Genomic DNA, 17,323 nt, shown 5'->3' on the forward strand with positions numbered 1-17,323 from the left:
GCATGGGAGCTAATCATGCAGTTATTATAGTGGCTGAGAACATATTATAATTCCTATTCAGCATTGTGACAGAATTAATCATCATATAGAAATATTTTGTGGGGCGTGCAGTTGGTAGATTTAGGAATTTGATGGTACTGTACACCATTACAGTCAGGTTTAAAACACTTCCATATGCTTTCTGATGATACAGTTGGGCACAATTCAGCCAGCATTACTTTTGAGGAAATGTTTGTCATCAAAACTTGAATCTTCAGGGTACTAAATAAATGTACACAAACCTCAACAAATCATAATTACAAATCAATAGTTCACCAGATTGATTCCTGGGATGCGATGGCTGTCATATGAGGAGAAATTGAGTAGACTTGGCCTATATTCTCTGGAGTTTAGAAGAATGAGAGGTGATCTCATTGAAGTGTATACAATTCTTAGAGGGCTTGACAGGGTAGATGCTGAGAGGCTGTTTCCCCTGGCTGGAGAGTCTAGAACTAGGGGTCACAGTCTCAGGATAAGGGGTAGGCCATTTAGGACTGAGATGAGGAGAAATTTCTTCTCTCAGAGGGTGGTGTATCTCTGGAATTCTCTACCCCCAGAGGGCTGCGGATGCTCAGTCGATAAGTATATTAAAGACTGAGATTGATAAATTCTTGGGCACTAAGCGAATTAAGGGGTATGGGGATGGGTGGGAAAGTGGAGTTGATTTAAAAGTTCAGCCAAGATCTTATTGAATGGCAGAGCAGGCTTGAGGGGCCATATGGCCTACTCCTGCTCCTATTTCTTATCTTATGTATAATGCATGTCAGAAAATCAGTTCTAATTTCCAGCCTTAGACGCAGCGGGCCCCATAATCTATCAATAGAAAATGCTAAATACAATGGGCCGGATATTTCAATGCCTACGGGTGTGTACGCACCCGTAGGGACATCAGAAATGCCGGTTTCAGGCATGCACAGTGCATGCGCTGAAAACCAGCATTTCCGATCTGTCAAGAATCGTCTTGACAAATCGGACACCTGCCCTGGAGAAGGGCCTCTGTGGGCGGATAGATCCGCTTTCTGGAGACCCTCCGCCCACAGAAAACCCTTAGAAAGCTTACACCTGGTAAAAGCAGGAGTAAGGCCTGCTTTTACCAGGATAAGAGTTGAAAAAAAGTTTTTTTTTTAAAAATTCACTCATTTAAAAATACTTTTAAAAAGGTAAGTTTATTTTTAGCCCCGTAAAAAGCTTGAATTATTTTTTTCAAAAAATTAAATTTTTATTTAAAATATTTTTAAAAAGTGATGTTTAAAAAAAAACTATGAAAAGTTTTACTATGTTTTGGGGTGATCTCCATTCATATATTTGACAGGTCTATCTGTCAAGTGTATGAAGGGAGATTCCCTTCTTTGATTGGCTCCCCATGGCCCACGTGATCCCAGGGATGCTGCGAACTGCCTGTGCCTCTGGGACACGTGGGCCCTGCGCATTTCCAGTTTGGAGAGGCCCAGGAGCAGAAGTATAGGCGTTTCGGGAGCCCTCCGCACGCGGGAAGCCTCCGATCGGAAAATACCCAATGTTATCAGTTGTAGAAGAATATGTTAATATTGTAAGTTCAATTAAGTAATCTCTTCTGTCTAGTCCAAGCTCTTGCACATAACAAGAATCCATTGGGTTTTACTACCACATTTCTAAGCAATAAAGAGCCAGCATCTAACTTGATAAACTGAAGTACTGTTGGTTAAAAGACAACCGAAGTCTCTTAATGAAACAGTTCAGTGAGTTTCTGGAAAGTGAAAACATCGATGGAAACCATTTAAAAATTATTTGTTTTCTTACAACTTTTAATCGCACAATATGATAACTAAAGAGAAAAAAACATTTTGCCAGTTTGGACTTGCAAGTGGCTTAAATGTACTTTTGGGCATCTCTCCACACAGAGGTATGTCAAACATAGAAGATAGGAGCAGGAGTAGGCCATTCGGCCCTTGAGCCTGCTCCGCCATTCAATGTCAGCCTCAAGAAATATATCCAACTCTTTCTTGAATATATTTAATGAACTGGCCTCCACCGCCCTCTGTGGCAGAGAATTCCACAGGTTCACCACTCTCTGGGTGAAGAAGTTCCTCCTCATTTCAGTCCTAAATGGCTTACCCCTTATCCTTAGACTATGACCCCTGGTTCGGGACTCCCCGGCCATCATAAACATCCTTCCTGCATCTAGTCTGTCCAGGCCTGACAGAATTTTATAGGTTTCGATGAGATCCCCTCTCAATCTTCTAAACTCCAGTGAGTATAAGCCCAATCGACACAATCTCTCCTCATACGTCATTCCTGCCATCCCAGGTATCAGCCTGGTGAATCTTCGCTGCACTCCCTCCATGGCAAGAATGTCCTTCCTCAGGTAAGGTGACCAAAACTACACACAATACTCAAGGTGCGGTCTCACCAAGGCCCTGTACAACTGTAGCAAGACACCCTTGTTCCTGTACTCGAACCCTCTTGCTACGAAGGCCAACATACCATTTGCCTTCTTAACCGCCTGCTGCACCTGCATGCTTACCTTCAGCGACTGGTGCACAAGAACACACAGGTCTCTTTGCACTTCCCCTTCTCCCAATCTATTGCCATTCAAATAATAATCTGCCTTCCTGTTTTTGCCACCAAAGTGGATAACCTCACATTTATCCACATTATAGTGCATTTGCCATGTTTCTGTCCAATCACCCAACCTGTCCAAATCGTACTGGAGTTTCACGACATCCTCCTCACAGCTTACCCTCCCACCCAGCTTTGTGTCGTCTACAAATTTGGAGATATTACATCCAATTCCCTCGTCCAGATCATTAATATATATTGTGAACAGCTAGGGTCCTAGGACCGATCCTTGCGGTACCCCACTAGTCACTGCCTGCCACTCGGAAAACGACCCGTTTATTCCAACTCTTTGCTTTCTGTCCGCCAACCAGTTCTCTATCCAAGTCAATACCTTGCCCCCAATCCCATGTGCCTTAATTTTGCACGCTAATCTCTTATGTGGGACCTTATCGAAAGCCTTCTGAAAGTCCAAATACACCACATCCACTGGTTCTCCCTTATCTATTTTACCAGTTACATCCTCAAAAAATTCCAGTAGATTAGTCAAGCATGATTTACCTTTTGTAAATCCATGTTGACTTTGTCCGATCCTGTCACTGCTTTCCAAGTGCTCTGCTATTACATCTTTTATAATAGACTCCAGCATTTTCCCCACTACCGATGTCAGGCTTACCGGTCTATAATTCCCCGCTTTTTCTCTACCACCTTTTTTGAATAGTGGGGTAACATCAAGAATCAAGAATAACATCAGTTGATAAATTCAGGTTATATTCAAAATTAAATGTCAGCACTGTTTTATCAGGCAATACATCTAATCTAAATGTTACAGCTGAAGAGTCATCTGCTAATTACTAGTCTTTTGTACAAATGTTACTGTAGCAAGTAAACTAATTGCCCGTGTTGAATTTATTTTATGAAACACTATTAACCTTTAGATTACCAGAAGATTCTGGGAAATGATGGTCTACCTGGGCCACTAAATCTTAAACTTCTTACCTTACAAATGACGGCAATGACACAAATACTAACATTATAATAATAAATATACTCAATAGTAGTTTAATACTGCATCATCAATCCTACATTACAAAATAAGCACTTAAAATAATATTTAAAATAATTAAACACTGCTGCTTCTTATTCAATCACCTACAAATGTTGCCTTTTTCTCTTTTTCCCCATTTTCTTTCCTATTTTTAGAAATGAGCTTTACTCTTACTGTATTTTTCTACCTATTCTCTCCATTCTAAACCTTTTCTCTGAAAATTAACTTTAAACCCAATCACGCTCCCTATATGCTCTCACCATCCAATTTGGAGAGGGAACAACCGGATAAAATGTTTCGGATTGGCTGACAACAGACTTTAATTTTTCATCCAATTAAATGCTAAAAATGTAAAAATTGACCATTTGCATCATAGATGTGACAAGTTCAATATTTAAGTAGGTTCAATCCAGCATCTAGTAAGTAAGAGCTGACAGTACTGTACAATTTTTAAAAATCTAAAAAGGTTGGCACTTTCACGGTCATAAAGATGGTGGGAGATGTGGAAATGTCACACTGATGAAACAGAATAGACATTATTGAGACACTAAAAGGGGAGCGAACCCTAAATTTCTTTTTAATAGCTGATTTACTTGTCATAATTTAACAAATTTCACCATTAGTCAACAAGTTACAACTTGTCTCAAGTTCCTTGAGTCAACATATTTGATCATTACTGCAATTGCAATTATTTTGGTTCCAGACTAGTTTATATAAGCTTATCAACCTTAATACAAACAAACTCATCACTGGATACACATCATTAGCATTTCCAGATTGCTGATGATATACAGAACAAACTCTTACAGCGCCTACAACCACTGCTGCGAGGAACTGGTTTAAGATAAGCAAATCACCTCCCATTATCAAATTAGAAATATATACCTCTTGACAGAGGATATTAAATAACTGATGTCTCCTAATTATACAGCACAAGTGACTTTAATCTACATATAGGTTGGGCTAACCAAATTAGTTACAATACTGTGGAGGAGGAATTCCTGGAGTGTTTACGGGATGGTTTCCTGGACCAATATGTCGAGGAACCAACCAGAGATCAGGCCATCTTAGACTGGGTATTATGTAATGAGAAAGAATTAATTAGCAATCTTGTTGTACGAGGCCCTTTGGGTCGGAACGATCATAATATGATAGAATTCTTCATTAAGATGGAGAATGAAGTAGTTGACTCAGAGACTAGGGTCCTGAATTTAAATAAAGGAAACTATGATGGTCTGAGGCGCGAGTTGGGTAGGATTGATTGGGGAATGTCACTCAAAGGGTTGACGGTGGATAGGCAATGGCAAGCATTCAAAGACTGCATGGATGAACTACAGAAATTGTTCATCCCAGTTTGGCATAAAAATAAAACAAAAAAGGTGACTCAACCGTGGCTAACAAGGGAAATTAGGGATAGCATAAGCTCCAAGGAGAGGACATATAAATTGGCCAGAAAAAGCAGTAAACCGGAGGATTCAACAAAGGAGGACAAAGAGATTAATTAAGAAGGGGAAAATAGAATGAGAGAGTAAGCTAGCAGGGAACATAAAAACTGACTGTAAAAGCTTTTATAGATATGTGAAGAGAAAAAGATTGGTGAAGTCAAACGTAGGTCCCTTGCAGTCAGAATCAGGGGAATTTATAATGGGAACAAAGAAATGGCAGACCAATTAAATACATATTTTGGTTCTGTCTTCACAAAGGAGGACACAAATAACCTCCCAGAGATGTCGGGGAACATAGGGTCTGATGAAGGGGAGGAACTGAAAGAAATCAGTATTTGTAAGGAAATGGTGTTAAGGAAATTGATGGGACTGAAGGCCGATAAATCCCCAGGGCCTGATAATCTACATCCTAGGGTACTTAAGGAAGTGGCTCTAGAAATAGTAGATGCATTGCTGATCATCTTCCAACATTCGATGGTATCTGGAACAGTACCCATGGATTGGAGGGTAGCTAATGTTACCCCACTATTCAAAAAAGGTGGTAGGGAGAAAACGGGGAATTACAGACCGGTAAGCCTGACATCGGTAGTGGGGAAAATGCTAGAGTCCATTATAAAGGATGTAATAGCTGAGCACTTGGAAAACAGTGACAGGATCGGACAAAGTCAACATGGATTTACAAAAGGTAAATCGTGCTTGACTAATCTACTGGAATTTTTTGAGGATGTAACTGGTAAAATAGATAAGGGAGAACCAGTGGATGTGGTGTATTTGGACTTTCAGAAGGCTTTCAATAGGGTCCCGCATAAGAGGTTAGCGTGTAAAGTTAAGGCACATGGGATTGGGGGCAAGGTATTGACTTGGATAGAAAACTGGTTGGCAGACAGAAAGCAAAGAGTTGGAATAAACGGCTCTTTTTCCGAGTGGCAGGCAGTGACTAGTGGGGTACCGCAGGGATCGGTCCTTGGACCCCAGCTATTCACAATATATATCAATGATCTAGACGAGGGAACTAGATGTAATATCTCCAAATTTGCAGACAACACAAAGCTGGGTGGGCGTGTGTGTTGTGAGGAGGATGCCGAGAAACTCCAGTATGATTTGGACAGGTTGGGTGATTGGGCAGAAGCATGGCAGATGCAATATAACGTGGATAAATGTGAGGTTATCCACTTTGGTGGCAAAAACAGGAAGGCAGATTATCTGAATGGCAATAGATTGGGCGAAGGGGAAGTGCAATGAGACCTGGGTGTCCTTGTGCACCAGTCGCTGAAGGTAAGCATGCAGGTGCAGCAGGCGGTTAAGAAGGCAAATGGTATGTTGGCCTTCGTAGCGAGAGGCTTTGAGTACAGGAACAAGGATGTCTTGCTGCAGTTGTACAGGGCCTTGGTGAGACCACATCTTGAGTATTGTGTGCAGTTTTGGTCGCCTTATCTGAGGAAGGATGTTCTTGCCATGGAAGGAGTTCAGCGAAGATTCACCAGGCTGATACCTGGGATGGCAGGAATGACATATGAGGAGAGATTGGGTCGATTGGGCTTGTACTCGCTGGAGTTTAGAAGAATGAGTGGGGATCTCATTGAAACTTATAAAATTCTGACAGGACTGGACAGACTAGATGCAGGAAGGATGTTCCCGATGGTCGGGGAGTCCAGAACCAGGGGTCGCAGTCTAAGGATAAAGGGTATGCCATTTAGGACAGAAATGAGGAGGAATTTCTTCACCCAGAGAGTGGTGAACCTGTGGAATTCTCTACCACAGAAGGTAGTAGAGGCCAATTCATTAAATATATTCAAGAAGGAGTTGGATATATTTCTTAAGGCTAAAGGGATCAAGGGGTATAGGGAGAAAGCAGGGACGGGGTACTGAATTTGGATGATCAGCCAGGATCACATTGAATGGCGGAGCAGGCTCGAGGGGCCGAATGGCCTACTCCTGCTCCTATCTTCTATGTTTCTAAGTGCATTTAGATACAGATTGGTATCTAAATTGAACCTAATCATTGGCAAATGGATTGGTTCAACTCATACACAGTTCTGATATACATATATACATATGCAGTACATGCATTTATAAAACAGCACATTAGAGCAAAGAACTGTTATCAAATGTGCCTTTATTGACACCAAACTAAAAAGGCAGAATAAACTAGTATTGCCAGCAGGACTTGCTTTAGTCCTTACAACTGTTTCATAACTTGTTATTCCATTTCCACCAAAAAGGTCAATGGATGACATAGCACTGAACTTGGCTAATTTCTCAATGTGCTTGTTATGGAGTTGGTATAATGGACAAAGTAGTTTCCCACCGAGTGAAGCAGGGAAAAATTTCAGTTGTTTGAATTTTAATGTCAACAAAAAAGTTTTGTTTGTACATGTTCTACATGGATGAGATCAGAGAGATTGGAGACTTCACAGAAGCGGTAAAATGAACACAAGAGCAGCATACTCAACTTCAATGGATATTTCCTAAGTGAATTACTTCTCCACATGATTTAATATAACTACAGTAGGTGTTCTCTTTTCAGACAGCATCTCTCAACTTACCCGTGGAAGGCCACGGACTGCCTGCAGGATTCGTTGTCTATGTGAAGAGTTAAGGATGCCGATCTCCAACAAATCCTGGTCTTCCACTACATTGCTTCCCTAGAAAGGGAGGAAAAAAAAGAGAAAAATGATGTAATTCCCACAGTCCAATTGTGATTGCAACGATCTGATGAACACCGTCACTGTACGCACAGCAGTAGAATTCTACAGTAAACAGCAGGTGAACAGTGGTCATCAAATAGCTACACTGTGCCTTGAAACATCGCTGTGCTTGCTGAAAGTTCTTTGAAGTTGACTTGCTTAGATATCAATGGAGTGTGGAATAAAAGAATGAAAGCTATTGTAAACAAAATAAAGGAAGCAGAAGGAGCAAACCAGCTTTCCATACACCTTATTGATTCTATGCACAGAAAAGAAGGCACTTTCTTTTACCCTGAACAGTCAGTTCCTCAAGGTTTACAACTGTGGTACACAGCATGACACAACCATCTAGTGGCACAGCTATTGTGCCATTCTGATAACATATGTTTCTTTTATTAAGATGCAATCTCTGCCCCAGAAGGGGCCTTGAACCATATTTTGTCTTCAGAAAAGAAGTGCTATATATTTGGGTACTAATTCAAAAAAAGATAATGGCCCAGTAATTCCGGGCACAATGCGTGAGTACGGTCGGAGTACTCACGCGTGTGCCCGGACGGGGTACTCACGCGTGTGCCCGGAGGAATTGCCGGTTTTCAGCATGCACAGCGCATGCGCTGAAAACCGGCATTTCCTGTCCTCTGACCCAAGGGGTTAAGAGGCAGAACGCGCGCGACTGCACAGGCAGCGCGTGCGCAGTGAAATTCCTTTTTTTCCCCCCCAGAGTTGCGCGTGTGTAAAGGCCTCCGGTCTTTACGCATTGAAAAACCACACGTAAGTACTTAGTTTTTCAGGTAAGTGGGCTTTTAGTACAATTGAGAATTTTTTTTCCCACAGGTTTGTTATTTTTAAAGAATTTACAGTAAGGTAAGTTTAGTTTTAGCCCCGATTTTTTATATAATTTTTTTTTTCAAATTTTAAAATTATTGTTTAAAATAGTTTTTCAGAGTTCTTTATTGTTCATTTAAGTAGTGCAATGTTTTTTTAAATTTTCTTTCAGGTTTAAGTAGTGTTTTGGGGCCAGGAGTTTTCATGAGTTTGACAGCTCTTACTGTCAAACTCATGAATGAGTTTCCCCTCCCCTGATTGGCTGCACAGTGCTCACCTGATCCCAGCCGGCACATCGCACTAACTACGCCGCTGGATCAGGTAAGCACATCGCACCGACATCTGAACCGGGCCAGTGACAGGAAATGCAAGCAGGCCCGGGCTTCAGATGTCGGCGCGCAGGGTGAGTGCACATCGGGGACTTGCACGCGCGGCAAGCTCCCGATCCTAATTTCAGGGCCAATGCTGCAGACTAGTCTTTTCATTTCATGGTGTCATTTCTTACAACAAAACACAGTTTCCAATTTTTCACCAAGTATCATTAAGATAATCCTGAATATTCTGAGGATGTTGATTTTGTGCAACAACGTTAAAATTTTAAAACCTTCAGAAAATTCAGAGAACAAGAAAAATAGTAAGACAAATGTGAATTGTATTTTAAAGGTCAAATAATGAAAGAAAGAATTGCATTTATATAGCGCCTTTCAAATCTCAGGACATCCCAAAGCGCTTTACAGCCAATGAAGTACTTTTGAAGTGCAGTCACTTATAATGTGGGAAACGTGGCAGCCAATTTGCGCACAGCAAGCTCCTACAAACAGCAATGTGATAATGACCAGATAAGATGTTTTTTTAGGGATGTTAATTGAGGAATAAATATTGGCTAGGACACGGTAGATAACTCCCCTGTTCTTCTTTGAAATAGTGCTGGAGTGTTTGATATCAGGAGAGTCTAATGCTCTTTGATGGTAATTTCTGGGGAAGCACAGACAGCATATCTCAACTTACCCGTGGAAGGCCACGAACTGCCTGCTGGATTCGTGGTCTATGTGAAGAGTTAAGGATTTTCATGTTGATGCATTGGCCCCTCCAATGCATCAACATGAAAATAAGAGTTAGCTTGGCTCAGTGGTAGTTCTCTTGCCTCTGAGTGAGGCCTGTATGTGCCATCCCTACTCTAGAAACTCCAGCATTTAAATTAGGTAGATATTTTAGTGCAGTACTGGGTGAGTGCTGCATTGTCAGAGGTGCCGTTTTTCCAATGAGATGTTATATTGAGACCGTATGTGCTTGTTCAGGTGAATATAAAGGATCCTGTGGCACTATCTGAAGAAGAGTAGGGGAGTTCTCCTGGTTCATGGCCAACATTTATCCCTCAACCAACACCATCAAAAAACAGGTTGACTGGCCATTTACCTCACTGCAGTTTGTGGGATCTTCGTGTGTGCAAATTGATTGCTGTATTTCCCTACAAAACAGTAGTGAGTAGCTGTTAAAATAATGAATTAGTCACAAAGCGCATTGGTAAAAGGTGCTATATAAATGCAATTTATTTCTTGCTATTCAAGGAGGAGTTGGATATATTTGTTAAGGCTAAAGGGATCAAGGGATATGGGGAGAAAGCAGGGACCGGGTACTGAATTTGGATGATCAACCATGATCGCATTGAATGGCGGAGCAGGCTCGAGGGGTCGAGTGGCCTACTCCTGCTCCTATCTTCTATGTTTCTATGGCCATACCGCTATTATTGCCATATTGGAAAGTATATATCGGCATAGCATGAGATAGCATTGCCAGTTGCTGTGGCTTTCACTGTTCTTCTACTTCTGTGCATGATTGCTTTATATTTTGATCTCTTGTTGAATTATTAGCTACAATAAGTCAGATATCTTGTGTTAAACCTCTCACACATTATTGAAATCTTTGGAGCGATGTAGCACTGAAAGCCAGATTATTATTTGTTGTGCCTCAAAATATTTCAACCTGTGTATAATTTGTTTTGGAAAGTGCTTTGTTCTGCCTAATATCTTTGCTAATAGTTATCTTTTAACACAGTCAGCCACTAAATAATCACTAGTTAGATTTTTTCAAATCTGGACATGATTGAATAAACCTATTATACAAAGGATCTGATGGAACAATATTTTTTCAAGAAAATATTGAGATATAATAGATGAAATCAGAGCTCACATGGTACAGTCGCACTCAACCAAAAAACAATAGAGTGATTAGAACTACACAGGTTGGATATAATTAGAACAGACAACTGATGGGCAGCTGTTCAATAGATACTTAGAATATTGATTTTAGTAGTCAGTCTTAGTTCCAAGAAACTAGAACTCATGACTTTAGACATGCCAAGCATACTGTAGATAAACAGGCCTAGTTGGCATTAAGAACATTAATTGACAAGATATATTTAAATAAATTGGACTTTAAATATTTTCATGATTCCTGCAATGGTATACCTCCTTCTTTTGCTTTGAAGCCAAATAGATATAAAGGAATATTAAAACAGCATTCTTCACCATTGATTACAGCTGTCATTCACAGTGAGTTCAAAAGCATCAGGCTAGTTTTCCAGAAAGTGGTTTCCATCCAATTTCACCACCCTTTCAGGACCAGGTCACATTGTAAGAGCCTTGTTTGCAGAACCCCAATGAGAAAAACCACACAACTGAATTCCCCCTCTCGACTCAGCCAGATACACAATAATTAAGTGCCTCTGTCACTTAAAAGGACTTAGCAATTAATGCTGGTTAAGTAGTTGAACTATATAGAGGCCTTTCTCCACCCTCATCTTGAACTGACAAACTGTTTGGTCAAGCTTATTTTATGTATTCTTCCAGCCAGCAGTAAACAAATTAAGTGATCCCAGCCACAAGCTCCCATAAATAAATATTAATATAAAAGGTTTTTTTTTTAGGAAATGAGACATCATATGTAGGTTACATTAAAAAAATATAAAAGATAATCAAAATTTAAGCACATTAAGAAAACTGAAAAATAGCAAGTTTGTCTTTTAAAAAAAAAAGGGGTTAGACAAAATGTCAAATTACAGACAAGCAAGCATTATCCTGATTGTGGCAAAATTACTTGAAACTATGATGAAGGATAGTAGAAAGCATCACCTTGTGGGATGGAGCTAATTAGACACAGCCAGCACAGATTTAAAAGAAGCAGGTCTTGCTTAGCCAACCAATTGAATATCGTTGAGAGATTATGTACCTAGTGGACAGCGGTGAGTCAATGGATGTTGTATATCTGGATTTCAGAAAGACATTCGACACTGTCCCACATATTGGACTACTGCATAATGTTCAGGTCCACGTGATTGATGGCAGAGAAATGGTAGATACAACTTAATATGGAGAAGTGTAAAATCATAGAAATTTACAGTGCAGAAGGCGGTCATTCGGCCCATCGTGTCTGTGCCGGCTGAAAAAGAGCTATCCAGCCTGATCCCACTTTCCAGCTCTTGGTCCGTAGCCTTGCAGGTTACGGTACTTCAAGTACATATCCAAGTACTTTTTAAATGTGATGAGGGTTTCTGCCTCTACCACCCTTTCAGGCAGTGAGCTCCAGACCCTCTGGATGAAAAAGTTCTCCTCAACTCCCCTCTAATCCTTCTATCAATTACTTTAAATCTATGCCCACTGGTTATTGACTCTCTGCGAAGGGAAATAGGTCCTTCCTATCCATTCTATCGTGACCCCCCATAATTTTATACACCTCAATTAAATCTCCCCTGAGCATCCTCTGTTCCAAAGAAAACAACCCCAAGCCTATCCAATCTTTCCTCATAGCTAAAATTTTCCAGTCCTGGCAACATCCTTGTAAATCTCCTCTGTACTCTCTCTAGTGCAATCACAGCTTTTCTATAATGTGCTGACCAAAACTGTACACAGCACTCCAGCTGTGGTCTAACTAGTGTTTTATACAGTTCTCACATAACCTCCCTGCTCTTATGTTGTATACCTCAGCTAATAAAGGGAAGTATCCTGTCCTTATTTACCTGTCCTGCTACCTTCAGAGATCTGTGGACATGCACTCCAAGGTTCCTGTGTTCCTCTACACTTCTCAGTATCCTACCATTTATTGTGTATTCCCTTGTCTTGTTTTCCCTCCCCAAATGCATTACCTCACATTTCTCCGGGCTGAATTCCATTTGGCACCTTTCTGCCCCTTGACCAGTCCATTGATATCTTCCTGCAGTCTACAGTTTTCTTCCTCACTATCAACCAAATGGCCAATTTTTGTATCATCTGCAAACTTCTTAATCACGCCCCCTACATTGAAGTCTAAGTCATTGATATATACCACAAAAAGCAAGGGACCTAGTACTGAGCCCTGTGGAACCCCACTGGAAACAGCCTTCCAGTCACAAAAACATCCGTTGACCATTACACTTTGCTTCCTGCCACTGAGCCAATTTTGGATCCAACTTGCCACTTTCCCTTGGATCCCATGGGCTTTTACTTTTCTAACCAACTTACCATATGGCTAAAATTATGAGGTGCAACAGAAGAAAGGATAGTGTGGATTATGTTCTAAATGTAAACGTGCTTGTGGTACTGCAGCAGGATAAAGATTTTGGTGTGTTAGTGGACAGGTCTCTAAAACCATTGCTTTTCTAACTGCATATGAGCAAATGGAACGTTGGGATGTATAACGTGGGGTCTAACTTGTAAATCAAGAGAGGTCATTCTAAAATTACATTTGGCCTCAGTGTGACCACATCTGGAGTACGACATGTAATTTTGGACTGCCTATTTTAAGAAGGGTATTAAGTTATTGTAGGCAGTGAGAAAGAGGCATACTAAATAAATTCTAGACCTGATGGGAAAGAGCTATCAGAAGAGGTTAGCTACCCTGAGATTTTTCTCTCTACAAGACTGAGGGGCGATTTGATGAGTGCAATTATGATTATGAAGGGCGTGGAGAATGTGGAATCAGATCAATTTTTCTGCGCTGTAGCTAACATTCAAGAATTAGACATCATAGTTTTGAAATAAAGATGGCAAAAGTAAATGGTAAATGCAAGATTTTTGTTCAGTTAAAGGGTGATAAAGATATGGAATTAGACTGCCAGCAAGGTGGACTACACAAGGTCCTCTCACCAAATATGACTCAAGCTTCTAAGATTTAGATTTACCACAGGGACATTTTGTGGGAATTAAATAAGTAAGCCAGATGCACTAATAGTTAATTAGTGTGAAAATTGTTACATTGAATTACTAAGACTGAAATGCAGATCTTTTAGAGACACGTCCAGGGTTCCAGGGAGTTCAAATGTGAAACGAATCAAAAGTCTGATAACAGGAAGTTACTCATCCAGTTTGTTGAGAAACCAATCAAATATCCTTAATGCTCATGCTGTGCAGTAAACACAAACTCTAAATAGTTAGCTCACCAAATGCTGTGATAAGCACTTTAATTGAGTTGACAGTTTCTTCTACAAGGGGACTATATTACAGATGCATGGTTGAACATACAGATAATTCCCTGCAAGCTTAACTTTTTTTTGTCAAGGATCTAAAAGGCTGGTGAGGAAATAATCATTCTAAGTCAAATGAACATCAATTAAGAGTTTTAAAGTTTATAATGTCACATTTTCTGGCTCGAAAACATTTAAAAGTACAAATGGATAATTTCCAGCCCAATCATTCCTGAAAATAAAAATGTCAGAACCGGTCAAAGTTTTAAAATGATATTTCTTACCACACTATGAATTGTTTGCATTGCAATTCAAAGAAGGTTTTCCTCATTACTCACTAAGGACGCAGGAGGAAGGGAACAGGAGTAACATTATTACTCACTCAGGATGGGGGAAGGGGAAGGGAATAACCTCTTTACACACCAAGGACAGGGAAAGGGAGAGGGAATAACCTCTTTACTGACTCAGGATGGGGAAAGGGAGCGGGAATAACCCCTTTACTCACTCAGGATGGGGAAAGGAGAGGGAATAACCTCTTTACTCACTCAGGACAGGTAAAGGGAGAGGGACCAACCTCTTTACTGGCTCAGGGCGGGGAAAGGGAGCGGGAATAACCTCTTTACTCACTCAGGATGGGGAAAGGGAGAGGGAATAACCTCTTTACTGACTCAGGACGGGGAAAGGGAGCGGGAATAACCTCTTTACTGACTCAGGACGGGGAAAGGGAGAGGGAATAACCTCTTTACTCACTCAGGATGGGGAAAGGGAGAGGGAATAACCTCTTTACTCACCAAGGACAGGGAAAGGGAGAGGGAATAACCTCTTTACTCACTCAGGATGGGGAAAGGGAGAGGGAATAACCTCTTTACTGACTCAGGATGGGGAAAGGGAGAGGGAATAACCTCTTTACTGACTCAGGACGGGGAAAGGAGAGGGAATAACCCATTTACTCACTCAGGATGGGGAAAGGGAGAGGGAATAACCTCTTTACTCACTCAGGGCGGGGAGAGGGAGAGGGAGTAACCTCTTTACTGACTCAGGGCGGGGAGAGGGAGCGGGAATAACCTCTTTACTCACTCAGGGCGGGGAGAGGGAGAGGGAATAACCTCTTTACTGACTCAGGGCGGGGAAAGGAGAGGGAATAACCCCTTTACTCACTCAGGACAGGGAAAGGGAGAGGGAATAACCTCTTTACTCACTCAGGACGGGGAAAGGGAGCGGGAATAACCCCTTTACTCACTCAGGACGGGGAAAGGAGAGGGAATAACCTCTTTACTCACCAAGGACAGGGAAAGGGAGAGGGAATAACCTCTTTACTGACTCAGGACGGGGAAAGGGAGCGGCAATAACCTCTTTACTCACTCAGGATGGGGAAAGGGAGAGGGAATAACCCCTTTACTCACTCAGGATGGGGAAAGGAGAGGGAATAACCTCTTTACTCACCAAGGACAGGGAAAGGGAGAGGGAATATTACTCAATCAGGACGGGGAAAGGGAGAGGGAATAACCTCTTTACTCACTCAGGACGGGGAAAGGGAGAGGGAATAACCCCTTTACTCACTCAGGACGGGGAAAGGGAAAGGGAATAACCTCTTTACTCACTCAGGACGGGGAAAGGGAGAGGGAATAACCTCTTTACTCACTCAGGACGGGGAAAGGGAGAGGGAATAACCCCTTTACTCACTCAGGACGGGGAAAGGGAAAGGGAATAACCTCTTTACTCACTCAGGACGGGGAAAGGGAGAGGGAATAACCTCTTTACTCACTCAGGATGGGGAAAGGGAGAGGGAATAACCTCTTTACTCACTCAGGATGGGGAAAGGGAGAGGGAATAACCTCTTTACTCACTCAGGACGGGGAAAGGAGAGGGAATAACCTCTTTACTCACTCAGGACGGGGAAAGGGAGAGGGAATAACCTCTTTACTCACTCAGGACGGGGAAAGGGAGCGGGAATAACCCCTTTACTCACTCAGGACGGGGAAAGGGAGAGGGACTAACCCCTTTACTCACTCAGGATGGGGAAAGGAGAGGGAATAACCTCTTTACTCACTCAGGATGGGGAAAGGGAGAGGGAATAACCTCTTTACTCACTCAGGGTGGGGAAAGGAGAGGGAATAACCTCTTTACTCACTCAGGACGGGGAAAGGGAGAGGGAATAACCTCTTTACTCACTCAGGGTGGGGAAAGGGAGAGGGAATAACCTCTTTACTCACTCAGGACGGGGAAAGGGAGAGGGACTAACCCCTTTACTCACTCAGGATGGGGAAAGGAGAGGGAATAACCTCTTTACTCACTCAGGATGGGGAAAGGAGAGGGAATAACCTCTTTACTCACCAAGGACAGGGAAAGGGAGAGGGAATAACCTCTTTACTGACTCAGGACGGGGAAAGGAGAGGGAATAACCTCTTTACTGACTCAGGACGGGGAAAGGGAGAGGGAATAACCTCTTTACTCACTCAGGACGGGGAAAGGGAGAGGGAATAACCTCTTTACTCACTCAGGGTGGGGAAAGGGAGAGGGAATAACCTCTTTACTCACTCAGGACGGGGAAAGGAGAGGGAATAACCTCTTTACTCACTCAGGGTGGGGAAAGGGAGAGGGAATAACCTCTTTGCTCACCAAGGACAGGGAAAGGGAGAGGGAATAACCTCTTTACTCACTCAGGATGGGGAAAGGGAGAGGGAATAACCTCTTTACTCACTCAGGACAGGGAAAGGGAGAGGGAATAGCCCCTTTACTCACTCAGGACGGGGAAAGGGAGCGGGAATAACCCCTTTACTCACTCAGGACGGGGAAAGGGAGAGGGAATAACCTCTTTACTCACTCAGGATGGGGAAAGGGAGAGGGAATAACCCCTTTACTCACTCAGGACGGGGAAAGGGAGCGGGAATAACCCCTTTACTCACTCAGGATGGGGAAAGGGAGAGGGACTAACCCCTTTACTCACTCAGGATGGGGAAAGGAGAGGGAATAACCTCTTTACTCACCAAGGAAAGGGAGAGGGAATATTACTCAATCAGGACGGGGAAAGGGAGAGGGAATAACCTCTTTACTCACTCAGGACGGGGAAAGGGAGAGGGAATAACCCCTTTACTCACTCAGGACGGGGAAAGGGAATAACCTCTTTACTCACTCAGGACAGGGAAAGGGAGAGGGAATAACCTCTTTACTCACTCAGGACGGGGAAAGGGAGAGGGAATAACCTCTTTACTCACCCAGGGTGGGGAAAGGAGAGGGAATAACCACTTTACCGACTCAGGACGGGGAAAGGGAGAGGGAATAACCTCTTTACTCACTCAGGATGGGG

The 17,323-nt window shown here is 42.2% G+C and overlaps 1 protein-coding gene across 5 annotated transcripts in view; it reads right to left on the reverse strand.

The window, feature by feature from the left end:
• The window catches only part of anks1b (ankyrin repeat and sterile alpha motif domain containing 1B), a 104,017-nt gene that overhangs the window by 68,618 nt on the left and 18,076 nt on the right, over positions 1 to 17,323 (reverse strand). For all 5 annotated transcript variants that reach the window (XM_086010205.1, XM_086010203.1, XM_086010204.1 and 2 more), the window contains exon 2: positions 7,614 to 7,712. In XM_086010205.1, the coding sequence (XP_085866331.1) occupies positions 7,614 to 7,712 (99 nt within the window). The remainder of the gene's footprint in view (positions 1 to 7,613; positions 7,713 to 17,323) is intronic.

Source organism: Somniosus microcephalus, chromosome 17 (genome assembly GCF_052327205.1).
Source record: "Somniosus microcephalus isolate GS21.2 chromosome 17, FLI_Smic_1.0, whole genome shotgun sequence".
In the NCBI taxonomy this organism is placed as follows: Eukaryota; Metazoa; Chordata; class Chondrichthyes; order Squaliformes; family Somniosidae; genus Somniosus; species Somniosus microcephalus.